Consider the following 26,949-nt stretch of genomic DNA (forward strand, 5'->3'; position numbering starts at 1 on the left):
CTGATCTATTTATAATTGATACTCCTTTATTATGCTTTTTTTGTGCTTAACCGCTTTAAACTGCATTTTCCAGATGTTGACCCTGTTTTAATGAGTGCAAAGGCCTTCTTGAATTTCTCTAACTGCCTCCTGAGTATTTTCTGTATAATGATTAGCTACAGCTGTGACTGACCATCCATCCATTTTAAAACTTGAGCAGGGTCATGGGAAGCTGGAGCATAACTCAGCAACCACAAATCCAAATAAATAAAAAGTATTCAAATTATCTTACAATGTAGGCTGTATGAGGATAGTATAATAATATTATTATAAAAATATGCCCCTAGGAAAAAAACCCAAAAAAATTACAAAGCAATCGTTGTACAGTACTTGCTATAGGCCAGAACTAGTATACAGTGATACCTTGAGATACGAGTTTAATTCGTTCCGTGACCAAGCTCTTAAGTCAAAATGCTCTTATCTCAAATCAGTTTTCCCCATTGAATGAATTGAAATGCCATTAATCCATTCCGGACCCCCAAAAAACACTGCAATTTTTTTGTTACATGTTTTTAAATAAGAAAAATGTACTTATAAATAACGAATAATGTATAAAAACACAATACAATAGAATGTACTACAATAAACTGGTTTTATTAAGTACAGTATCATGTACAGCATTTACCTTGGAGATCAGACGAGTTGAAGATGCTGACGGAGGTGGTGGAGAAAGGCTGAACTGAATAACTGAATGCTGTTCACAGATTTTTGCCCTTTTCTCCTCACCATCTGCTTCCTCACTTTCCTATCTCAGGGGTTTTCGATAAAAACGTGTCCATTGAGGTCTGTTTCATCCTCTCTTTCAGAATGTTTAAATAAACTCAAGCGTTAGGCAAGTGTCATTAAATAGAGCCGCTAAGTGATCAGTTGTAACTTTTTCCTATAAAGTTTGAAACTTTTTTCCCAAATTGCAAACACTTCCTTTATCTCACTTTATGAGGTAACCTCCTCCGCGATACCGATCTCCTGCAGAACTTCCGTATGTTGCCGCATCTGTAGTTCCGTCAGTTCCTCTGAATGTGCGGCGACAAGCTCTTTGATGGCTCGTATTTTGAATTTTGGCTCGTAACTCAAGGCAAAAAATCGACCTAGTGACGGCTCGTTATCTCAAAAAACTCGTACGTTGGGGCACTCGTATCTCAAGGTACTACTGTAGATGAATTCTCAGGAACTAACTGAACAGCTGGCCTGGGCGAATACAGGTGGGATGAGATGAAAGGGCATTAACAGGCTGGCATACCCTGAAATTGAAGGGATGGGATGAGCTTATGAGCTAGTGGAAGGACGTACGTTTTTAGAAATACAAGTGTGGCCTAGAATGAGGCTGAACATGCCTGAGCTGAGTCACTGGGAACCACAAACCTCCATTCAGGCAAAGTCAGGCAGAGTTCCTCTCTCTCTCTCTCTCTCTCTCTGCCATTTTCCATCCTGAGGAGAGGAGGCCAAGCCATCATCATCACCATCTCCACCCAAATACCATGTGGGAGCAAAAAACCAAGCTGGGCCAGAGACTAGTCAACATGATGAGACAGAAAGTCACATTGTAGCCTGTTACCAGGTTTAAAGGACACTCATTTTACTCCACTTATTCACATTTGGGCATAATTAAAAGTGTAAGTTAATTTATACATGAATAAATGTGTAACTTTCTCTCCTGCCTGTTTCAGTGCTCAGTCTTGTTGTCCGCGATCACAAATATAAGAGGTACTGTAACATATGAGGGCTGTAACAGGGATTTGGAGCATTTTGTTTAGGTCTACATAATAAAGTGTATTAAAAAGGAATAAGGTCACCCAAGGACTGTGCCACGGCTTTAACAAGGAGATCTTTTTTCCTTTAATGAATACTAGGGGGCTCCACCCACCCCCAGGTTTGGTTAACCGGATATACAATTTAAAGAGATTGCTATTTTTATTTCATCCATCCATCCATTATCCAACCTGCTATATCCTAACTACAGGGTCATGGGGGTTTGCTGGAGCCAATCCCAGCCAACACAGGGCACAAGGCAGGAACCAATCCAGGGCAGCGTGCCAAACCACCGCAGGACACACACAAACACACCCACACCCCAAGCACACACTAGGGCCAATTTAGAATCGCCAATCCTCCTAACCTGCATGTCTTTGGACTGTGGGAGAAAACCCACGCAGACACGGAGAGAACATGCAAACTCCACGCTGGGAGGACCTGGGAAGCGAACCCGGGACTCCTAACTGAGAGGCAGCAGCGCTAACAGTGCGCCACCGTGCCACTCCATTTCATTCATTTTCTTTCATTTTTTATTTCTTGATATTTGCCAGTAATAAAGCTGTAGTGAATGAGTTACCTCCCCTCTTCACCGGGCGCACAACAAGCCAGCCACGTTGTGTCTCTGCTGCTCGTGTTGTGAAGAAGGGAGCTGAATGCATGCTAAGGAGATGCAGTCACTCCTCCGAAACCCCTTCTTAAATGGTGATACACTGGGACACAAATGCATTTTTTTTTTTTTATTTACCTCCTGTTTGCTCGATCTGCTGCTATCTTGGTGCTATTGCTGCTGCTGAGCTGCATGTTCTGCTTGTCGCGCTGCCGTCGATCATTTCAAAGTCTTTACAGCAGCTGTCCTTTTGTCTCACTGGGTGTTTAAGTGTTAATGAGAAAATCACGTCTCGTCTCCTTCCAAGCTGTCCAAGAATTTTTTTTTTATAATAGAGAGATAAGGCTGGCAGTGGCTTCACAATAGCATAGGACAGGTGCTGCTGTTTCACAGATCTTGTGTCCTGCTATTTGAATCCTGTGCCTGAGTGTGGGCCAAGTCGCATGTCCATGTTCTAAACATATCCTTTTTTTTTTGTCCCACATCCCCATAGACATGCTGGTTTGGTTGAATGGGCAGTGACTGGGGGCACGAGCAGGCACATGAATGTCCTGGCAGTCTGTCTAGGGCTGTAACCCTGTACAGTAGGGTTAAGGTCTGGCCCCCCCACAAGCCTAGAATGGATTAAACCGATTTGGGAATGTAATGTTATGTTACTCTCTGTGTGTGTTCCATAAGACTGGTGAGGACAGCTGTTGGAGTAAGTTATGTCATGTTCACATTGCTGAAATGAGTTCTGGGTACTGCAGCATGGCTTGTCCTTATGCAGAGGCTGACATTTCTTGTATCTTTTGTAGGCTACAAGAACTTAGAATTGAGTCTTTTAGCATTTATTGAGAAGAATTTGAGTATTTACAACCTTACAAGGCTGAGATAAAGCAGGAGTTCACAGGAATAAGCTATACTCTAAAAATGCAAATATATACGATTTTGTGTTATATTTCTGTAGTTTACAAATAGATGTATCTTTCATTTACACATAAATATAAAGTATTTTATCTCGCACTGTGATTATGTGACGCCATATGCACTGCAAAAAAACTTTTTTCAAATGTAAATATCCAGATGTGGAGAGACAAATCCTGAGGCCCAAACAAGAAACTGGCCTGTGCCCGCCGTCGACTCTTGTTTGATGTGCCGATGTGCTGCCTACACAGCTGCTTGTTTCAAAAAGTCACACAGCATTACAGGCCAAGCTAAGTGCTTACTTTCTCCATTTCCTGGCTTTTATGGCCCCTGCTACTGGTTTTAAGCGAGGTGTGTGTTTTTGGGGTAGTACTGGGCTTGAAGGGGCCTCAAGAAATGTGTGCTCCCAAGGGAAAAAGCCTTATGATGGCTCTAAAGAGGTCTTGTAGCGACTCAGAATGCAATTTTTGAACCTTTACACACTGAACATGTGATTACTCAGCTGGCTTCCTTTATGCCTCAGGATCTTCTTCAATATTATGAATCCCACAGAGAACTCTGCAGCCAAAGCCTCATCATTACTGTTTATCTCACATAAGCTGGTGGGACAACTGAAATCTCCCTGAAGCTTGCCTACTAAAATCCAAGTATGCAGGTTACTGAACCGTGAGTGTCTGCTGCAGACTAAAGGGCACTGAGGAGATGGTTTAAAATATTTAGAAAGAACAAAATGCCCAGAAAACCTTAGGGAAGACTTTGATACAAGTAGGGGGTCATATTGTTTGTCTGCTATGATATCTATTATATTTATTATTTATTGCATTCTTTTTTGTCAAAAAGTAACTGGCATGTCAATACAACAATTTTTCAGTTTGAGTAGACTGGTGTTCAGTGTGGTGTTAGGTTACATACCCGCTGTTTCTATCACCATAAAGCCACAAGATACACCTTAAAAGTCTGGACACATCCAGACATTTTCATGTTTTTGACAGAAATGGGTACCTTTTTTATTTAGATACCTTTAAATTGATTTAAAATTGCAGATATTACGTTACTACTACTTCTGTAGCCATTTGTGATTTTTATGGCTGAATGCCTTTTCTAACGCCAACCCTCTCCATTTATCTGGGCTTGGGATAATGTGTTTCTAATGTCTATTACTGCTTGAAATGACTGATATTTTTTTTTTAAATTTATTATTCACATATGACTGCAAAGCCCCTTTTTGAGGAGCCTTTCCTTCAGTGTCCTGATGATCAGCTTATCCTTAATTAGTGATGTTCACATGCTTATTAGGTATTAGAGAAACTTTTGCAATTACTTTAGCATCACTGAAATCTTTTACTGTCTTTACTTGGGTTGCGAGGTACTGGCAGTTCTTGGTTTAAAATGGCCAAAATTAAACAGCTTTCTCAAGGATATTCCGTGTGACAAAAAACTGAAGATTTTATACAAAGCTGTCCATTACTATCCTGAGAGAAGACAGCAAGCTCGATCTAATCAGGGTAGAAAAAAGAAGGGTAAGGCCCAGATAAACAACTGTGTAAGAGGATAAGAACGTCCGAGTATGTAGCACAAGAAACAAACGCCTTACAGGCCCTCAAATATCAGTGTGCTCTGCAACAGTGAGAAGATGATTAAGGGATGCTGGCCTTAGAGGCACAGTTTCAAAGAAAATGTAATATCTGAAACTGGTAAATAAAAAAAATAAAAGATCACAGGCATTGAAGAGAGGATGACTGGAAAAGCATATTGCCTGCTGAAAATGGGGCTTTGCAGTCATATATGAAAAATAAATGAAAAAAATCAGTAATTTCAAGCAGTAATGGACATTAGAAACACTTGGTTGTATTTTAAAATCAGTTTAATCGTATCCTGATAAACAAAAAGTATTACTTTTTCTCAAAAACAGGGAAAAGTCTGGGTTTGTCCTGACTTTTGACTTGGTATGTAAGTGAGCTACAGGGGTCTCTCAATTCAAATTTAAGCCCCACGTAAAATCTACTCCAGTATGTGCCAGGCATGCCCTAATTCTAAACATTGTTCATCAACCATAAATGATCAATCTAAAATTCTCCACAATGTTTCATAGACCTTCTATGATGAATAAAAAATTTTGACGGCGTTTTCCCTTGCCCAGACACAGGTCACCGGGGCCCTCCTCTGGAGCCAGGCCTGCAGGTGGAACTCGATGCCGAGCACCTGGTGGCCGGGCCTGCACCCATGGGGCTCGGCTGGGCACAGCCCGAAGAGGCAACGTGGGTCCCCCTTCGCATGGGCTCACCACCTAAGGGAGTGGCTAAGGAGGTCGGGTGCAGTGTGAGTTGGGTGGTGGCCAAAGGAGACCTGGAAGGGCGTGATTTGGAGGAATGGCCCCCCCGATCTGAACCCGAGCGGTGTTTTGTTATTGGACTTCTGTGCTCGTCACGGATTGTCCATAACGAACACCATTTTCAAGCACAGGGGTGTTCATATGTGCACTTGGCACCAGGACACCCTAGGCCTCAGTTCGATGATTGACTTTGTAGTCGTGTTGTCGGACTTGTGGCCATATGTCTTGGACACTCGGGTGAAGAGAGGGGCGGAGCTGTCAACTGATCACCACCTGGTGGTGAGTTGGCTTCGATGGTGGGGGAGGATGCCGGTCAAGCCCGGTAGGCCCAAATGTGTTGTGCGGGTCTGCTGGGAACGTCTGGCAGAGTCCCCTGTCAGAAGTAGCTCCAACTCCCACCTTTGGCAGAACTTCGACCACATCCCGAGGGAGGTGGGGTCATTGAGTCCGAATGGGCCATGTTCCGTGCCTCTGTTGTTGAGGCGGCAGACCGGAGCTGTGGCCGTAAGGTGGTCGGTGCCTGTCGTGGCGGCAATCCCCGAACCCGTTGGTGGACACTGGCGGTGAGGGATGCCGTCAAGCTGAAGAAGCAGTCCTACCGGACCCTTTTTGTCCTGTGGGACTCTGGAGGCGGCTAATAGGTACCGGCAGGCCAAGCAGAATGCGGCTTTGGTGGTTGCTGAGGCAAAAACTCGGCATGGGAAGATTTTGGGGAGGCCATGGAGAACAACTTTTGGACAGCTTCGAGGAGATTCTGGTCCACCGTCTGGCGTCTCAGGAGGGGGAAGCAGTGCGGTGTCAACACTGTATATGGTGGGGATGGTGCGCTGCTGACCTCGATTTGGGATGCTGTGGGTCAGTGGTGGGAGTACTTCGGAGGCCTCCTCAATCTCACTAACATGCCTTCCAATTAGGAAGCAGAGCCTGGGGACTCGGAGGTGGGCTCCCCCATCTCTGGGACTGAGGTCACCGAGGTGGTCAAAAAAACTCCTTGGTGGAAGGGCCCCGGGGGTGGATGAGATACGCCCAGAGTTCCTCAAGGCTTTGGATGTTGTAGGACTGTCTTGGTTGACACATCTCTGCAACATCGCATGGACATCAGGGACAGTGCTTCTGGATTGGCAGACCAGGGTGGTGGCCCCCCAGAGGGTGTATTCCAACTACAGAGGGATCACACTCCTCAGCCTCCCTGCAAAAGTCTATTCGGGGGTTCTGGAGAGGAGGGTCTATCGCATAGTCGAACTTTGGATTCAGGAGAAACAGTGTGGTTTTCGTCCTGGTCGTGGAACAGTGGACCAGCTCTACACCCTTAGCAGAGTCCTGGAGGGTGCATGGGAGTTTGCCCAACCAGTCTACATGTGTTTTGTGGACTTGGAAAAGGTGTTCGACTGTGTCCCACGGGGAATCCTGTGGGGGGTGCTCCAGGAGTATGGGGTACCAGACTCCCTGATAAGGGCTGTTCGGTCCCTGCACAACCAGTGTCAGAGCTTCGTCTGCATTGCCGTCAAAAGTCAAACCCGTTTCCAGTGAGAGTTGGACTCCGCCAGGGCTGTCCTTCGTCACCGATCCTGTTCATATCTTGTATGGATAGAATTTCTAGGCGCAGCCGGGGTGTTAAGGGGGTCCAGTTTGGTGGACTCAGGATTGGGTCACTGCTTTTTGCAGATGATGTTGTCCTGTTTGCTTCATCATGCTGTGATCTTCAGCTCTCTCAGAATCGGTTCGGAGCTGAGTGTGAAGCGGGTGGGATGAGAATCAGCACCTCCAAATCTGAGACCATGGTCCTCAGCCAGAAAGGGTGGAGTGCCCTCTCATGGTTGGGACCGAGATCCTGCCCCAAGTGGAGGAGTTCAAGTATCTCGGGGTCTTGTTCATGAGTGAGGGAAGAATGGAGCATGAGGTCGACAGGCCGATCCTCGACAGGATCGGTGTGGCATCCGCAGTGAAGCGGGGTCTGCATCGGTCTGTCGTGGTGAAAAAAGAGCCGAGCCGTAAGGCAAAGCTCTCAATTTACCAGTCGATCCACGCTCCTACCCTCACCTATGGTCATGAGCTATGGGTAGTGACCGAAAGAACGAGATCATGAATACAAGCGGCTGAAATGAGTTTCCTCTGCAGGGTGTCTGGGCTTTCCCTTAAAGACAGGGTTAGAAGCTCAGTCATCCGGGTGGGGCTCAGAGTAGATCCACTGCTCCTCCGCATCGAGAGGAGTCAGATGAGGTGGCTCGGGCATCTGATCAGGATGCCTCCTGGACACCTCCCTGGTGAGGTTTTCTGGGCACGTCCAACTGGGAGGAGGACCTGGGGAAGACCCAGGACACACTGGAGGGACTATGTCTCCCTGCTGGCCTTGGGATTCTCCCGGAAGAGCTGGAAGAAGTGGCCGGGGAGAGGGAAGTCTGGGCCTCTCTGCTCAAGCTGCTGCCCCCGCGACCCGACCCCGGATAAGCGGAAGAGGATGGATGGACGGTTTCATGGGCAAGAACAAACCCGAGAGTAAAGTCATCAAGCGACTGTATGTTTTGGGGGTGTGCTACATTTGAACTGATTTCTCAGATAGCCTTGTATTCCAAATCAGCTCTAATGCTTTATTTGGGGTAACATCAAATGGGTTAAAAATGTGCTATGAAAAATCATTTGTAATTTACTATAACACACTACCAGCACAGACTTATTTTGCTCAAAGAAATCCTAATCCACTCTCTAATTCAGTGGGGAAGCACTTTCTATATTATCTCAAATTGGAAAAAATGTAATTCTGTTTACGAGGATTTGTTCAGAAGTTCTTCAGAATTTGTCAAAAACTCATCAGTGTAATCGGTAGTATACACACTGGTGCCAACTTTTTTTTATTTTACTTGGTGTTTCATCCTTATATAAGGACCATTTTAAACAGGGCTTTCTAGTCGTGAAGATCTCTTGTTCAAGTGGGGATTGAATGCTGAGTTGCACTGGTGTGATTTCAGAGCCTACTATATTGCTTGCCATGTTATTTTCATTTCTTCAGGTGTTGTGTTCTGTCATAACATTTTGTTTCAAAATAGAAAGAATTACGAAGAAAAAAATAGTCTGCAGTGCTGAATGAGGAAATGTTTCATATAAATAATAAAAAGAAAAAAGTTTTGGAATGACCATGGTGTAGGCGGCATTCAGAATAATTAACGTGACTGTTAGTTCTGCTAGCGAAGAGACTGCAACAGCACAACTCCATTACTGCCCTTAACAATTTACACGATGTACCAATGGTGCGCCTTTAGCAGAGGGAGTAGTAACCTTTGTTGTCATACTGTGCCCTCTTGTGATGATAACTGAAACTGCACACACTGCAAAATGAAAACCTCACCGTCTTAAGAAATACACAACATACGACCTCAGCGGATCAATTCAGGCAGGTCTGAGTTTCTTCTTGTGGAAAACCTTCATTTGCCACCCCAGCTTTAAACGTTTCTTCTTTATTGTTCTTTTTTGCAATTTAGATGATTTAGTACAATTTACATTATAAGACGATAGGTATTCCTTACTATGAATTTGGATTTAAAGATAAAAAGTACTCTGAAAATCAAACTTGAAACTTCCAAGCAAGGCTAACTTGGAATTGGACCACTTGATATGTCATGAACTATTAATGTACTATCAGGGTGGCCCATACTCATGTATGCTTGAGAAGGTGTGATTGCCAGGAAACTACCAGTGTTATTATCAAGTAAGATAATGGAACATGAACATTAAGAACATTAAATGTTTTTTCATCCCGTTTTCCATGACGTGGTCCTCCAATGCACCATCCAGATCGATGCATGCTTGAAGATGAAGAGCAGCATTGTGACAGGTGGCTTGGTACGTCTGTACTGGTATCCTCTGAAACTCTTCTGTGATAACTGCACATGTAGCTGAGACACATTGTGGTTTTGATGCTGATACACCTTGTTTTTTAGGTAACCCCACAGGAAAAAGTCTGGTGGTAACAAGGAAGTAAACAAGGAGGCCGCGTCTGCCGATCCAGCGTTGCGAGAATGTTTCGCTCAACCACTGTCGCACTGGTATGGCGTGGTGTGCCGGTGCCCCATCTTGCTGTCACCATAGATCATCAATGTATGGTCATGCAGACAATAAAGGATACACAGTACCACAACTGCAGGTAATTCTCTCCAGTAACTTTGAAAGGCATTCACCACAAGAGCTGTGTTGGCATCAGTATGCACACTCCTGGGCCTACCTGCTCCCTTCGCTTGCAAACCAGTACCGCTGATGTCAAATTTTGTGTCTATTCTTGCGATCATTAGCACACTAGGGCCATTGCTTCCAAACTCAACTGTCATCCTCCATTTCAGCACCGCATAGTTGTTTGTTGTGGAGTATAAACGCACACAACGTATGTGACGCTCTAGCGATAATCGATTTGCACATCGTTACACCCTTCTCAGGCTGCACAGTGATGCCTTTTTCGATACTTCTCAACAGTAGATTAAATGCTACAGCCTGTGAAACGTCATATACATAAATATGGGCCACCCTGTACATTAAATAAATGTCACATGTACAGACATTTTAAACAACAAGTAATAGAGTTGAAATGTTTGTTCATTTTTGTGTACTTCACATGCACAAGACAAATTATGTAGCTTTTTAACAAGCAGGCTAAAAAGAAATTAATTTCTACCCTTTCAGCCATACTGTGATCCCAGAATTTCAAGAGTTGCCTTCAGGCTCCAGATTTAGGTTTTCTCCATATTACTACATTTTCATTTAAAAACACAAGACATTTTCTCCATTTTCACCTTTCATCCACATTACTCCAGCATTTTTACATACATTTCTAGAACTGGTGGCTCACAACTGCAGTATAGATGGGTTGGAAATAAAGAGTTTTGAGAACACAAACTCTAATTGTGCCTTTATTTGGTTTCTGCTTATTTTGTAGCCCTTCCCTGATTAGATCCTGCTTATTACATTTCCTCAGCCACTTTAGTCACCTTATAGTCATGTCATACGTTACTCTCAATAACAATTCTATATCATTGTCAGTCCAAACAAAAGCTGTCTTTTTTTATTTCCTGTATTTAACATTTCTGTTCTCCGTGAACACAAGCTGCAAATAAATGTCTAGCGTGGAGGACACTTTCTCTTCTTGTTTCTGTGCATGCCCTGTCTCGATGAATGGCTACATCATATGGATTTTCATTTGTTAAAGTGTGGGTGGAGATTCCTTCACAAATGATAATAATAATAATACATTTTATTTATATTGCACTTTACATTAGCAGTAAATCTCAAAGTGCTACATAAAAGTTTAAACAAAGACAAAGCAAGATAAAAACAGAGATAAAAACAACAATAATTTTAGCATTTTTGTTAATATGCTTTCCTAAATAGAAAAGTCTTTAGCTGTTTTTTAAAACAGCCCACAGTCTGCTGTGTTCTTAGGCTCTCTGGTAGGCCATTCCAGAGCCGTGGAGTTTGGTCACAGGGGGGCGAAGGCGGAAGGTATTTGCAAAACGGAGGTTTCTTGCAGTGGATTGTAGTATTAGGAGTTCCTTCAGATATTGTGGAGCATTTCCATGGATACACTGGTGAGTGAGCAGACAGAGTTTGTATTTGATACGGAGGTGGATAGGGAGCCAATGAAGTGACTGAAGGATTGGTGAAATGTGTTCATATTTCTACACCCTCATCAGGATTCTTGCAGCACTATTTTGATTTTTTTGGAACTTTTGAAGGCTCATGCTGGGGATCCCGATGAGGAGTGCATTACAATAATCCAGCCTTGATGAAACAAAGGTATGAACCAGTTTTTCAGCATCACAGAGGGAGAGGTAGGGACGGAGTTTGGCTATGTTTCGGAGATGAAAGAATGCAATTTTACAAAGGTGATGGACATGTGCCTCAAATGTCAGATGGGAGTCTAACTTGACACCCAGATTTGTAACAGAAGGAGAGAGGGTAATGGTATGGTCAGAAAAGGAAATACAATTTACAGAGGAACGAAGTTGATGGGGGGTACCAATTACAACAGCTTCAGTTTTAGGAAGTTCTTGGACATCCAGGCCTCCGTCTCATCCAAGCAGGAGGAAAGAGTTGATGAACGTGTAAGAGAAGTCAAATCCAGTATCACAGAGAGTTGCGTATCATCGGCATAGCAATGGAATGAACTTTATGCTTGTGGATGATGTGGCCCAGGGGGGGGGCTAGCATATAGATATTAAAAAGGGTCGGCCCAAGGACTGATCCTTGTGGGACCCCACAGGTGACAGTGTGGGTACGAGATTTAGCGTCCCCCAGGGCCACATACTCAGCCCTATCAGTAAGACAGGACTCGAACCACACCATAGCAGAGCCAGAAAGTCCAATCATATAGTGAAGATGATGAAGGAGAATATTATGATCTACCGTATCAAATGCAGCTGTGAGATCCAAGAGGATAAGGAGTGATGGAGAAATGATGTGAAAATTTTAGTATGAATGGAAGTTGTTTTAATTTAAAAGTGACGTTTTTAAATAAAAGTGCAGTAGTATGAACATCTGAACTCGGTATCTATTGGAATCATCGGGATAATGCACAGAATATCGATCATCTGATAATGTTAATAAACCTGACGCAGACCCTTATTCTACCGCCCATATGATGTAACCATGCACGGTTTCCATGGCAACACCCCCTAATGACGGGTCAGCATGGCAAAGTAACTGTTATTCAAAATGGCAGCACCCACTAAAAACAAGATACCATGAGGGGATAGTTCAAAAGAAAACAAATATTATCGTCAAATAATGTTAAATATGAATACACTGTACTTTCAGACATTAGGCAAAAATAACAAGGACTGTAAGAATTTTATTGAAGCTCAAAGTAAATTTTATTTTTCAGTTTTATTAGATGAAGGTAACATTCCCTACAATCCAGTCAAACTTAAGAAACCAGAATTGAACCCCCACCCAAGAGAATGAGAGGAGAGCCAACAGTAAGATCAAACTTTTAAAAACAACAAAGAAGCGACAATGTGCTTTTCCCAGATTATAAATGCTTATTCTAAAATGTTATTAATTAGATCTTGCCATACTTTGAAAAAGTGTTGAACAGATCCTCTAAGTGAGAATTTGATTTTTTCCAATTTCAAATAGTACAGAACATCAGTTACCCACTGACTCATAACAGGTGGGCTGGGAATTTTCCAGGTGAGCAAGATAAGTCTAAGTGCTAGTAGTCTGGTGAAGGCAATTACCACCAATATGACCTTCTCCACTTTAAGCCCATTTGGGAGTCCACCATACACAGTGATTGTGGCAACAAGGCTGTCTACTAGGCATTCAAAGATTTTTCTTGTCCAAAATTTGTTGCACGCCCAAAACATGTGGCCCAGTTAGGCTAGAGCAAGATTACAATGCAGTGGTTTGGTCTCGTCCATTTCGGGAGATGGACGTCTAAAGCGAAACTCCATTAGCAGCTGTGTTATTTTACTTTTTTTTTCCCCACTGTCATCACGAGGTATCCTGCATTTACTGAACTTGAGGGGCTTTAATTAAAGTAAATGCAAGTATATACAAGTATTAATAGCAGAGAAAGGGCTCAGAAAGAAATGGAAAAGACAGCTAAACCTTCATTTAAGTCTAAACAGGCCTGAAATTCAAGTTCAAGGTACGACCTGCCAGAGACTGACCTGGAACAGATAGGCGAAAGAATAGATCTCCTGGGATCTGATGTTGTAGCATCGCCTCCAGCCGAGAGCAAAAGTGGGAGCAAATGAGTCAGGCCAGGAGAATTTGTTGATTCTAGAAGGTTCATTGAAGCTGAAAACGGCCTTACTATCCGTGCTGTGAGCCAGTGGCACAGACTGTAACTGGGCTTGCTAATCCAACCGCGGGGCGCAGAAAAGACTGAAACGAACAGTCTGAGCTGAAGGTAACGATCACTGCAATGATTACCACAGCTACTACCGGTCTCACGGAGGACATAAAGGATCTAAAGAGTAAAATAAAGAAGGTTGCAAATGATACAAATGATATAAGGACACAAACAAGACAAACAAGAAGCTGCTTCAGGTTATTAAAGACCAGGAGAAATGTTTAAGTAATCGCTTTGAAGCAACTTTTAAAAGCATGCTGGAAAAACCTGAGGAAAAAATACAGGAAAACGCAAGTAAGTCTGAGAATAAATTTAGAGCACTTGGTGGTCATCTTGAAGATGTTACACAAATGTTAACGACGTGTGTTAAAATAGTTGAACAAATGGCAAAGGCTATAAATTCCGAATCCAAAGTGCTTGGAGACTGACTAGCTGCACTGGAAAATGGATACAGAAGGAATAATATCAGAATTGAAGGTCTCCCTGAAAACAGTGAAAGTCCCAAGCCAGTGAAATGCATAGCATGTTCTGCATGATTGATGGACAATTGGATTATTAGTATATTAATGATAAGTTGTATTTGCACAAATCATGGCATATAAAGAAGTACAGCAGGATTTTATTTCTGTTACAGACCAGGCTTGTGTATATTCAGCAATTTGTGTTGATTTCCAATTCTTTATAGCTTGTATATGTGCTGCACAGTAATAAAATAAAGTTAGGTAGTGCCATTGCAACTTCTGCTGATGTCTTTGTAGAGTCGCCCTTTGAATGTGTGGATGTCTCAAATTCCAAATAAATGATGTTATAATTGAGTCTAATTTCTTAAAGAAAAATGTTTAATGTGTATGAAGATGCCATGAAATAGAAAAAGAAGCTTGGGAAGTATGGCTCATCTTTACAGTATTGATTCCCCTGCTAATGTGAGATGTTGAGTAGACTGTCTGTTCACATCTTGTTTAATTTTTTCCTTGTTGATAGCAAAAGGTCTTTGAAAAAGATCTTTACATGTGTTTATGATGTTTGCCCCTAGGTACAGGGAGGCGCAGGGAAAAAGGAAATTTTGGAACTAGGTGTTGGCGACCCTGGAGCGTTGGCAGTTGTTTGGGACCAATGTGACCTCGTTTAGAACTCCTTGCCATTAGTTCTAATGGAGCAGTGGAGTGGAGCACAATGAGCGTTCGCTGTGGAAGCCTTTTATACGAATGGTGATAGTGGGACTGCTGCACAATGGGAATTTCAGCATCATTACTAATTAGGACGTCACAGTTGTGTCCCGACTGCTTATGCAATTGCAACGTGTGTGCGTAATTTTGAGGAAATGGGTTCAGCCTTAAAAAAGAAGTCCCCAGATGGAGCCGCTTTGCATACTGCTGGACAGTCGATGGCAGCTATTCGACGATTGTTTGGAAGGCACATCATTTCGCACAGCGGTGATATTCCATGGCCTTCGAGATCCCCAGATCTCACTGTTTGTGATTTTTTTTTTTTTTTTGTGGGGACATCTTAAAATCCCAGTGTACTGCACACGTCCTGCAACCACTGCAGAACTAAAACGGAGGATTGAAGAGGAAATCGCTGGCATTCCTCTTGACATATTATGTCGAGTAATGCAGAATTTCCACAACAGGCTGTCAGAATGGACAACACCTTCATGATGTTTTCTTCAAAACATAAAATGAATATTGATCACCATCATCAATTGCATATTCTGCACAATGCGTTAAATTGTGTATTTTGTAATGTGTTTACTTGTGCATTGAACATCAATTGAAAATTTCCTGTTTCCCTTTGCCACCCTGTATTTAAACTGATCTGATAAAATAAATTAATAGATGCTCAGTCTAATCATTTATCTTTTGCAATTCTGCTAGTGCATTAAGGACTACTGGTAAGGAGGTTTGTGGGTCTGATGTATACAGTACCATATCATCTGCACATAGTGATCTTTTCTGTTCAAATCCTTCTCTGATAATCCCCTTTATAGCTAATGCATTTTGAAATGTATTACAGAAGGAAACACTTTCTCAGTCCTTTTAGCTAGAACTTTGAAGAATATCTTAACATTGTTATTCAGAATATTATAGTAAACTTAAACAGCAAACATACTCCATGATAGACAATTACACACACATGGCCAAGATGAGTCCAGTAGAGGACAGTTAGCCCACCACCTTGTTTTAGTGACTTCATTTGGTCAATGCATACTGTGGAAGACGAATGTTCTCTTCGTTCCCTTGTACTAATTCATGTCTGAGAAGTAAGCTTTACAAAACCATGTAACAGCATGCTTTGTTTTAGCAAACAGAAAAATGTTTGTGCAAAGGACTCAAGGTCTGAGCATTCCACACATGAGTCTGCCTTATCACGTTTTCCCTTAGCTTACATCTGAACGCCATAACAAAAGGGGCCAAGAAATCAAGTTGCATAAGGGACATTGAAGGGGCTCAAGGTTTGTGTATAATAAATGTTGTTGACTGTTACATTTTATAATGATATTAAATGACGCATTCTAGGGACATAAAACTGGACCCCACCCAACAGACGGGGTTCAGAAGAGCCCTGACGCTGTCATGTATATTTGATTGTCTGCTTTTCTGAAACTCTTCTCACCGTGACTCTGAAAATAAAGCTGCTTTATAACCGCACCTGCTGTCGGGTCTGAGATTTCGTCCACAATACATACATACAATGTGGTGTAGGCTGTTGAGGGGGATTGTCATTTATGAGGCTGTTGACATGTTGATCATATTTCAGGTTTCCTATCCTGGGCAAAATGTATTGATTAATGAAGCTTTTTTCTAGAGCAAGAGGTTGTTGAACAGAATAAAAGAAATCAATGTGTGGCCACACTTTATAATAACTTTCAGAAATATGTCATTAGTAAACATTATGCAATACTTAATAGACTATTAATTAATGTAAATCACAAGAGTTATGTAATTAAGTTATTATTTGTATATTTGTAACACTTAACATTAACCTTCATTAATAATTCATTAAAACCATTATATAATTGCTTCTTCACATATTTAATCATCATTGGAATACCTAGTCTACACTAATTATAACTGTTTATTAATGAATGCTATTATAAAGTGCTGCTCAGTTCTTTTTAATATTGATAAACACAAATATCAAGTTTGGGAAGCGGTCATATTAGAATGATGTCCATATAAACATCTTATGAAGGAGACTGCATAACCAGTACACCGTAGGCTTGTAAGGTTAAGTACGTTCTATCATCCAAAGTCTGTTTGACCCACAGGGTGATGGTTAACGTCCACACTTATTGTTGAAGAAGAAGAAAAGATGCTTTGTATGAAAACAGTAACGTGTTACTGTTCAGCAGTACCTTACTTGTATCACAGCACCAAGTTTATCAAATTCCTAAGTGCACCATCAGGCCAGTGGTTGGCACCAGGAAGTCAGTCAGGATAAGCCACTCTGTCCTGCTCTTCTTAAGTGTAGTATTATTTTCCAGTCTCACACCCTTAAACAGGTAGCTGAGTAAAACAAGGACTCCATAAACACAGTAGATCAAAACAGGATATGCAGAATTTCTCTGGGCAGTGTCAGAGTAGTGATGAGTGAAACCTGTGGAGTTTGGCAAAATGGTGGAAATGTTCACAAACTTCATTGAAGTTAGAACTGAACCACTTTTGTGTGGATTATAATAAGTGTCCCTGCAGGCTAGGAAAGCGTTATTTCACATTGTCTCCTGTGTTTCCTTCCTTCGATGGTGGGGGCGCCTTTAAGGTTTGTTTCGATTCACTGTTGGGCCACGTGGCTATTAGCTAAGTGATGCTTTGGTGAGTGAGTGGGCACGCAGGGATCAGCATCATATACTATTGCTGCCAAGTGAAAAGCGCTGATCCCTGTGTGCTCAGAGTTCCAATCTTTGGGGCACTGATTACTGCTCAGTCCGTGCTACATGGCAAGCAGCATAACACGCTTAATCTAGCAGTGAAGACAAGATACAAGTGCAATGAATCTATGTAAAATAACACAGTATAATAATAATTTTCTCATTATGGTCAGGTAGTGTACCCCTCAAAATGAAAATACTGCAGGTTTTCTTTTTTAAATGCATGTGGAGTAGCAGCCGGGAAGTGATGCCACGACGTGTGAAGCAGATCAGGCAGCATTGTAAAGTGTGAGGTGAAGTAAGGGGAGAAAGTTCAGCACATCTGTGTCTGGGTAGTGACCTCCTCATCCATTATGGATGCTACAGGTCTGTGGTGTGATAATCGCTCACAGGACATCAAGCAGCACTGGAAAAAAATGCCTGAGCTGACCGCATGACAAGTTTTTAGTTAAGTTTTAAATGCTTTTGCAAATTTTTCTGATCAAAAATAGTTGAGAATGAGCAAAAAAAAAAAAAAAAAAATATGGAACTAAGAAAATAACACGCAGAAGAGGACTGTCTTATTTGAATAAAAAGACGTACACCTCACAAAGGGAGTGGGGGCATCACTATTAGTGGTGCCTAGTCTAAAATTCAAACCCTATCTAAATACCATGTGAACCACATGAAGGAAAAGAGTGAAAGTAAAAAACTGATGGTTTGCTTGACAATATGCAACAGCATGGATAATAAACACCAGTATCCGGTTTTATAAAAAGGCCAGAAGGAGTTTTGCAATGATAAGCTACATAACCTGAAACACACTGAATGTTGGTTGGACATGCAAGTAAGAATCTGACTGTACTCTGTACGAAAGACACCAGCCACTCCAACAATATTGGAAATGTAGCCTGGAATATTGGAGTTAACTGCTTTTATATTATGTATGTAGGAAGCAAATGTGACAGCTAAGCAAACAGTCATTTAAATGATTTTAATAACCTTCTGGCTTCCATAATCTGTTGGCTAGATTGAAAGCACAAGGTCCATCTTGACAAAAATAACTTTCACAGTGGAAGGAAAAATAAATAAAAACTTCATCAGAACCAATAGGATTGGCAATGTTCATTTTTTCTTTTGCCATATTTCAATGCGAGCTCAGACTGACCAGCACAACAGCTTTGGTGTCAAGAGCCAGCCACATTTTGCAAGATGGTGGATTTATTGCACATCAGTCCTGTAGGGCAGCTTTTTTTTTTTTTTAAGGAGCGCTAGGGTGGAGGGATATACGGCTGTGAACAAGAATCTGTTTTATACTATTTACAAAAATTCAATTTACACACTAATTAAAACATAAGGCATTTGACAAAGAAAAGGAGACCATTCTATCAATTGCTGTGTTTTAGTTTACTAAGACAATTGGTTAGCAACTAATGAAATCTGACAAGATGGGGATCTGAAATGTATCCGTTACCTTTAGACTTGTCTTTCTTCTTTGATACATCCCAGCCATCAAAGAAACTCTGGAATCAACAAAGAGAGAGATGAATTAGCAGCATACCAGATATTATTTCATATATTTCCCCAAAGAGGCAGTGTCTTCTAGTTTTGACATCTTGTTAATTTCTCTGTACATTTTCTGTATTACAAATACATAATCTTTGTCATCTTCTTTAAATCACAGAATTTCTTAAGTCAAGCTTTATGATGAAGTGCATTATACATTGATAACGATTTTATTAGGTACAACCAATAGTAAGTTGAACTCCAGAATTCATTGGGGCAGTACCCTCGAGAGTGTCACACTGGGATACTGGTTCACGTCTAAAGTATCCAGTGGTTGCCATCTTGTTCCTTTCAATCCGCAGATACTAAATTGGATTACGATGCGTTGACTGATGAGCTTACTTCTCTGTCATCTTCCTTGCACCAATTCCAGGACTTGTTGCATCGAGCATTATCCTGCTAGAAAACCTATTTGAAGATGGCAACTTTATTAGTGATATTCACATCCAATGAGTGCTACATCACCTGTGTATCCTGTTCACATTTCCTATACCCAACAAGCTGTGCATTCTGAAATGCCCGTTTCACCGCCACTGTCATACTTGACTATCTCTGCAGCCTGTTGGTATTGATTCCTGCACAAGTCACTTCATTGCTCTGCTGCCACCTTAACGCCTCTTTAAGACAGCAGGACTGCTGCTGCTTGCATGTGTTATGTGGTGAGCGATTGTTGATACACCTGTGACACTGGTGTGTGTGAAAACCCAGCAGGGCTCCTGCTACTGATATACTCGTGCAGGTGTGCATTCAAAGCCACTTAAATCTTAAAACTGTCACAGACTGAGCAGTTACTTATGTGGGAAGAGCACTTAATGAACACTTGGCACAAGGTGCACTTATGCATTTTTTTTTTTTTAAGAAGGACAAATTCAGTAAAATGAATTTACTGTATTTGCACAAATTACCTGTCAGCATGACAAAAGTAAATGCCAGCAGCTGCTGCAGCTCTAAAAGATTTAAGGTGTCATTAGATGAAGAGTATAATTTCTCACAGCTAGCTAGTGGCAGGGTGGGAAGACTCAGACTTTGAGGGTCACAGTGTCTGTTCATTTCATTTACCAAGTGCTTAATCAGTGGCTAATTCGTGTCATTAAGTGAATGAAAAGCAGCATTATCTATGACCCTTGAGAAGTCAGATTATGCAGCTCACCTCGACAGGCTAGGCAATGCACCACTCATTCACTTCTGTTACTTTTTACATCCTTTAACAAGCATTATGAAGTTACTTAAAAATTCACCTTTAATTTAGCAAATGTAATTAACACAGTAAGTATAAAATGTGCAAAAAGGATGTCACTTTGAGAACTGCAACATTCAAAAGCATTCATTCATTCATTCATGCCAATGCCGTATAATAAATGTTGGGAGATTTTTACTGCTATATTAAATACATTTAGTAGAATAAACAAACAGCAGCAGTTCAAATGAGTCCAAAGCTTTCTGGATGTTCTATCTTTCTGTGTAAGCTGATTTTCCTGCTGCCTAATTGGTAGTTGAGGACTTACTGTAGGAGGACTGCTGGGATTCTGCCACTACCACCACACAGCTGAGATATCTCTGCACATCACCAGGGGCCTCATGTATAACGCCGTGCGTAGAACTCGCACTATAACATGACGTAAGCACAAAAGCCGAAATGTGCTTACGCACAGAAAATTCCAGATGCAGGAATCTGCGTACTCCAACTTCCACTTTCTTCCGCTACATAAATCCCGATCAGCGTGAAAACTAACGCACGTGCATGCGCCTTTTGTCCCGCCGTCTCCACCCAGAATTATGCCTCTTTGAATATGCAAATCCATATACATAGACCTTAAGCTCCACTTTCTGTGAAAAGGCAATGGGAAAAGCAAGAGGGATAATTAGAAGAATTTCAGCGAATACCAAATGGAGGCAAAGAAAAACGTACTATTTGTTGGTTTATACAGTGGAATAAACAAGAAAAGGAAGTTGATCGAGTGACATAGCGTGTCGGGAGAAACAAGCTCAAGTTCACAATGTCGCACAGTGCCAAAATAAAAAAGACGTTGTCAGATATCAAAGTCTCCGTGAAAAGGCGAGACGTAGCCCACCGTCCAAGTGTCATATGGAAGCTTATTAGGGTACAGTGAGGAAAAAAAAGGCACAGAGTATGAAAAAAGCACGAAATGTTAACTTTAATCTCGACATTTCCACTTTAATCACGTAGTTTATTTTGTCATTAAAGTAGAACATCATAAACTTCATCTTAAATTCATTTACTTTACTAGTTTCTCAAATCTTATTGTAACTAAAGTAGCACATTAAATGCTTTGCTTTGTATTTGATCTTCTATGTGCTCTGTGTGTGAATCACTACTTGCTTCTTAAACAGGCTTTCTCTTCCTCCGACAGGACACAGAATCCATTACATTCGTGATATTACAGCTCTCTGAATAATTAAAATACTGAGATGTATACGTGATATCATTTTCACGATGATTGGAATGAAAGCATGTTATTAAGAACACGATGGCGCAGTGATTGTTCATGTCTCATACAAGATGTTGCTGCGGCATGCACGACCTTCGATGAAATAATTTATTGTAGCAGTTCTGTCTCTTTCAAACGTACTATCCTCCAATTCCTGTCCTTTCTTTTCTGTAATAGATGTTAAGCCATCTGTAAGCTTACAACGACGATTCTTCAAAACTTTTAAGGAACAATGAAATATCTTCATAGTACGTGTTTAAATATTCTATCCATCTGTCCTTCCAGTGTTACGCCAGCCTCAGTAAATATAGAGTGCAAGGCAGGAACAATACGTGAACTTGCTTGCGCTGCGGCACCGTGTCCTCACATGTTTAATTATTAACAATACAGATTATTTAAATGAAGTTAAAGTTTTATCTGTATAATATAATAAACATTTTGCTGCATTTCATCTTACAAATGATATCGTCATCATATGTAAATACGCGCTTTATAAAGTGGTGCAGGTTGTGCGATATTATAACTGTAGTGCAAGTTTACAGTGAGGTGATTGTACTTATAAGTACAAACAGTTCTACAAGGAGCAGTTGATTGAGTGTGTTTATAGTTCTTGGGATGAAACTGTTTCTGAACCGCGAGGTCCGTACAGGAAAGGGTTTGAAACGTTTTGCCATGGCTGAGGCAGCGTGTGCTTGATGCTGTAATACCGATAATTCTCTTTCCGATCAGCTGCTGCTGTGATTCCCCACTCAGATACAGTGATATAAATACTCTGAGTGGTGCAGTGTGAGTAATATGGAAAAAGATGATCCGCTGTGGCAACTCCTAACAGGAGCAGCTGAAAGAAGAAGAAGAAGGTGCAGTGAGAGTAAGAACGCTAAAGCAGTTGTGGTATTTAGAATAGTTTGGCTATTCCCTGGACCATTATATTGTTACAAGTTAATTACAATCAGATGCCTTAAAAGTAATTAGGTTAGATTCAGTGTATTTATAAAGCCGCGTCAGGAAAATAAAGAGTAACCATACAGGAACAGTAGCACTGCTTTGACGCTGGGTGCCGCCAGTTTGCAAAACCGAGCGGAGAACTTGCGTACGACAAGGCATGAGGTACCTTGGAAAAGTGCGTGGCTTTACGCCAAGTGTAGGTTTTATACATCGCGATTTGAACGTGGACGTATACATGAGGCCCCAGGTCATTTAAAATGGACATGCTGGCTGACCTGTATAGCGAGACGGTGCACTGAGCTCCCCTCTTCACATTTAACCCTCTCGAAGGACTGCTAATCTAAAGTATTTACTTAAGCCCTAAACCAATTTAAGCACAGAGAGTCTCCAAAACAGACTTAAACTGGATAGGCAGGGTAGAAAATGGAAGGACAGAATGCACTGGCATACTGGAGCACCAACAACATGCTGGCACACTGGCTTTGTAGTTAATTTCTATAACATTTGCTTTTTGTGTGGCATGGTTAGCGCTGCTTCTTCACCCACCCAGTGTCCTAGGGTTGACTCCTGCACCAAGTCACTGTCCTTGTGGAGTTTAAACATTTTCCACTGAGTGCTACGGTTTTCCTTCCATCCTTCTAAAAGCATGCAAGCCAAGCAGATTTTTTTTTAATCCTGTGCAAATATTTATCAAGTGTCTCACAGTAGGAAAACAGTCCTAACTGGCTAAAAAAATCTGAATGAATCTAATTTGGTTGTACTTTCAGGAGTAGGAGTAAAAGTATTTTATCAATTTCAGTTATTTTATCAAAAGTTAGGAGAGCTTATGAGCTGTGCTGGATAGTTAGGAGCTCCCAAAAGATTATATTTAGGCAGACATCCCAGGAAAGGCTACAGAATGAACTTGTAAAAGGATATTGATTTGACAGAGATGGAGTAATATTAGTAACAAATCTTGTCTATAATGTGATTGATCCATTTATAGAAAGAAACTGTGCACTGACAGCCGAAATGAAAGTGTTAGTAATATTACAGTTTTGGGCCACAGGGAAAATGTAGTTTTGCAGTAATGATGATTTGGATTTGTCACATCCAACCTTTTCTTGAAGTTTGCTCCAAACCTTGAATGTCCTTACAACTCATGAGGTAAATATGCAGATGTATACATTTTCCCACCACTCCATGAGAGGTAATGTTAAACAAAGTTGCATTCATGCAAATCAACATGCACATAATGTCATTGCCCCAAGTGTGAATAAGCACACACATGTGAATTTCAAGCAATACCACAGTATCAATACACAAGCAGTCATGGATGCAAACTGTATTGTAGTAGTATAGCATTGTAGTAGCCAGCATATTAGCCTGAAGAGAAGCAGGACTGGAGGGGTGATTGAGAGTGAAATGGCACACGGGTACACTGTGTTCTGCATTCCACGATCCGCTGAAACATTCATGTTACACTTTACAAGGCCAGGAAGGTTCAAGAAGGCAGGCAGAGACTCCCAGAGCACGGGATAAATAGAGCCTTGCAGATGATAAGAGGGGATCACAAACAGGGTCATGGCACACGACTCTGGAAGAAGATTGGGAACTTTGATTGGGATGCCACTTTGCTAACCGTGCAAGAATAGCTGTGGCTAGTTCCAATAACTGTTATTTCACCAGGCATTTCTTGTGGCCATACCAGCAGGAAGGTGATTTTTCTGAAAGTACAGCTGTGAACCATTTATTATTAAAGAAACAGCCTCGGTACTGGGATTAACTCACATTTGGTGTATGTATCCTGGACTTTTCATCTTGGTGCTCATTACTGTATTATTCTTGATGTTGTTGCGAAGTTGCCCCATTCAAAGCATGACTCTAGAGTACTTCATGTGAGTGGCACCAACCTTTTATTTGAGTGAAATCACGTCCCTTTGAATATCGTTATTATCTTTGTGTTGAAGTTTAGCATTAGTATTGTTAGTACAACTACAAATTGTCATCATTCAAAGCAAACTACAAAACATCATCATGAGTGCCATAGAATTGTATCGCCATTCATTCTCAAAATCAAACTCCTACTTTTTGCTGGGAGTGCGTGTAGGATGCTTCAAAAGTACTTGTCATCAGAGTTGGATTTCAAAGGTTTTGTGTACTGACTCCACAGCCTTGCTTCTTATGTACTACTCTGGGTCAGGGCAATTTCTTAGCTTAGTCAGACTTTAGCGAGTAATTCTGAGATGCTTGATTAATATGTGTGCTGCTAATCCTGGGTGAGTTGGCTCTACAGTTCACTGGCATCTGTTACCGGAAGGAGCAAAATCTCTCTCATTACATTCACAAAGACACTTTATTCCTGTTCTATGCTAAAACAGATTATGTTTTGTTAAGCAGTTACATTACTTGGTTGCTGAAAAATGTATCTTCTCTATTAATGCTTTTATATTTACCTAAGAATTTGTTGAATATTTTGACAGTTAGTTTAAATACAGAGGGTTTAAGTTCCTGCAGTATTGTAAGCCTAAAGTTTTAGGGATGCTGCTGCAGGATGTTGTTTGTCTAGGAATGTTTCTACTGGTAAGGACCAGTTTAAGAAAAAATGTGCAATGCAGAACTGCTACTATAATGCATGTATGTATGTATGTGTGGTTTCTTAGGCTATTCCTAAGCTATATAAGCAATGTTCTCCCTCAATTCTGATGTGAGAGATTTTGGAAACACAAGTTTAGTTCACAAACAGTAGAAAATGGCATATAATTAGTATCTGCTGTATAATAAAACACTAACGTCTGTGTGTTTGTCTGAGCAGTCTGATTAGTTAATTTGGCTTTGGTGATGTGATCAAAAGAAGTGTGAATGTAAGACACACAAGGAGGAAAAATGGCATAGGAGGCAAGCTGAGATAGTCGACTTCAGGGATGGGAAGTATTAAACAAGAAAGGCGCCTCAAAAATAATGATGGAACCTGAGAAGCAGGCTTTACAAGAACATACTTGAGAGAGGAAGCTTCAGTGGGGAGACATTCAGATACATGCGAATACAGAATAAAGGCACCGAAGGTACACAAACGACAAGAGAGAGCTGAAATTGATTCTGTTACCCATCGGTGAAAGGTGGTTTGGCTAGTAGCTCTCTAAGACAAACAAGCTTATGAGTGAAGTGCATTAGGTTAGTTTTATTATGGTTTATATCTTGTTATTCTTTAAATGCATTATTGAAAGTATAAATGACACGTATTATTATTCTTATTTATAATAATTAGTAGCTGTTGTTATTTACAGCTGATTAGTCACTGTTGATGGGGAAAAGAGTCTGTTTCAGGTCACACAGAAGACACAGCGGCATCTGAAGTGTTCGATCTTAGCCTTGTTTGGTGAGGTGAGATAAAGGGAAGGAAGGGAGAAGATAGCAGGCTAAGCATATTTTATTCTATACCTACATTATCAGCTTGAGAATTCAGTGATGCAATATCAGGGGCAGTGGAATAGGCAGATTTTGTTTCTAAAAGTAGGAAATTTGAAGGATGTGTTCTTTTTTATCTTAATAGAGGAATTCTAGAAAACAAAAACTCAAATTAATTAAAGCTCAAAAAATTGGAATGATCATGATCTCGATCATGAACTCAAGTGGAAAAGAGTTTTCACATCTTAGTTCCTGATGATTTTGGTAGTTGACACATTTGCATAACAAGAATCAATTCCAGCTGAAAAGAGAAATCTAAACATTAACATTCAAAACATCCAAATTCTAAACATTATAAGAAAACTTGAGCATTAGTAACTCTGATTCACAAGGCCATCCCCTTTGTAGATAATAAGATGATACCAAATCCTGAAGAGTGTTGTATTATGGTGATGGGGAAACTGAAGCTACAAGCTTCTGAATGGAAGACAGGACTCGTGAACGATGAAGGGGAGAGGTGGGTCACCAGTTCAAAAGCTCAATCCCATGTGAATGTGTTTCTTTAGTGTGCACTCCTCTGATTTTCTAAATTATTTCTTAGTAAGGAATTCATGCATTTTGCCCATTGTAAGCGTACGACTGGATGATTTGATGTGACGAGTATGTGACATTTTGTAATGGACGTTTTTAATTTGTTTGATGTGATCCAGCTTTGGTCTCCATAGACCCACATACTACCAGAATGTTATTTACATCCATACTCCATGAAAACTTGAGATAAAAAATTTTCTAGGCCATCACTACAAACCACATGGGCTGAGTAACATATTTTTTTGATGGACTGTTACTTGAAAGAACTCATAGTTTTTACATTGATTCACAATACAAGCTATCATAAGCACATAATGGCAGAAGTCTTCAATTTTTATTTAATCCCTGACATCAAAAGCTTGTCTAAAACTTTCTCAACAACTTCACATTTTGTTAATGACCATAATACCGGGCCCATGGAGACTTCCCTATCCATATTTGAGACAATATTCCTTTTTCTACTGGTGTATAATAGTTATTCACTAATTCACTATGTTTTATGGATACAAATCTGCTACTCTTTTTTAAATCTTATAAACTGATGCTGTTGGTATCCTAAACCATGTTCTTATTATTTTAAAACTTTTTGATTGTATTTTGAGATGCTAATTTAAATTGCTATTAACAAATATGCCTGTCAATACTAGTGAACAAAAACTTATCTAAATTCATATCTACACAAACTGA

General features: G+C 40.9%; 1 protein-coding gene across 4 annotated transcripts in view; it reads right to left on the reverse strand.

Annotated features, from left to right (window-relative positions):
* LOC120517926 (receptor-type tyrosine-protein phosphatase U-like) overlaps nt 1-26,949 on the reverse strand; it is a 1,019,277-nt gene that overhangs the window by 99,681 nt on the left and 892,647 nt on the right. For all 4 annotated transcript variants that reach the window (XM_039740445.1, XM_039740444.1, XM_039740443.1 and 1 more), the window contains one exon: nt 18,798-18,846. In XM_039740445.1, the coding sequence (XP_039596379.1) occupies nt 18,798-18,846 (49 nt within the window). The remainder of the gene's footprint in view (nt 1-18,797; nt 18,847-26,949) is intronic.

Source organism: Polypterus senegalus, chromosome 17 (assembly GCF_016835505.1).
Source record: "Polypterus senegalus isolate Bchr_013 chromosome 17, ASM1683550v1, whole genome shotgun sequence".
NCBI classification, from domain to species: Eukaryota; Metazoa; Chordata; class Cladistia; order Polypteriformes; family Polypteridae; genus Polypterus; species Polypterus senegalus.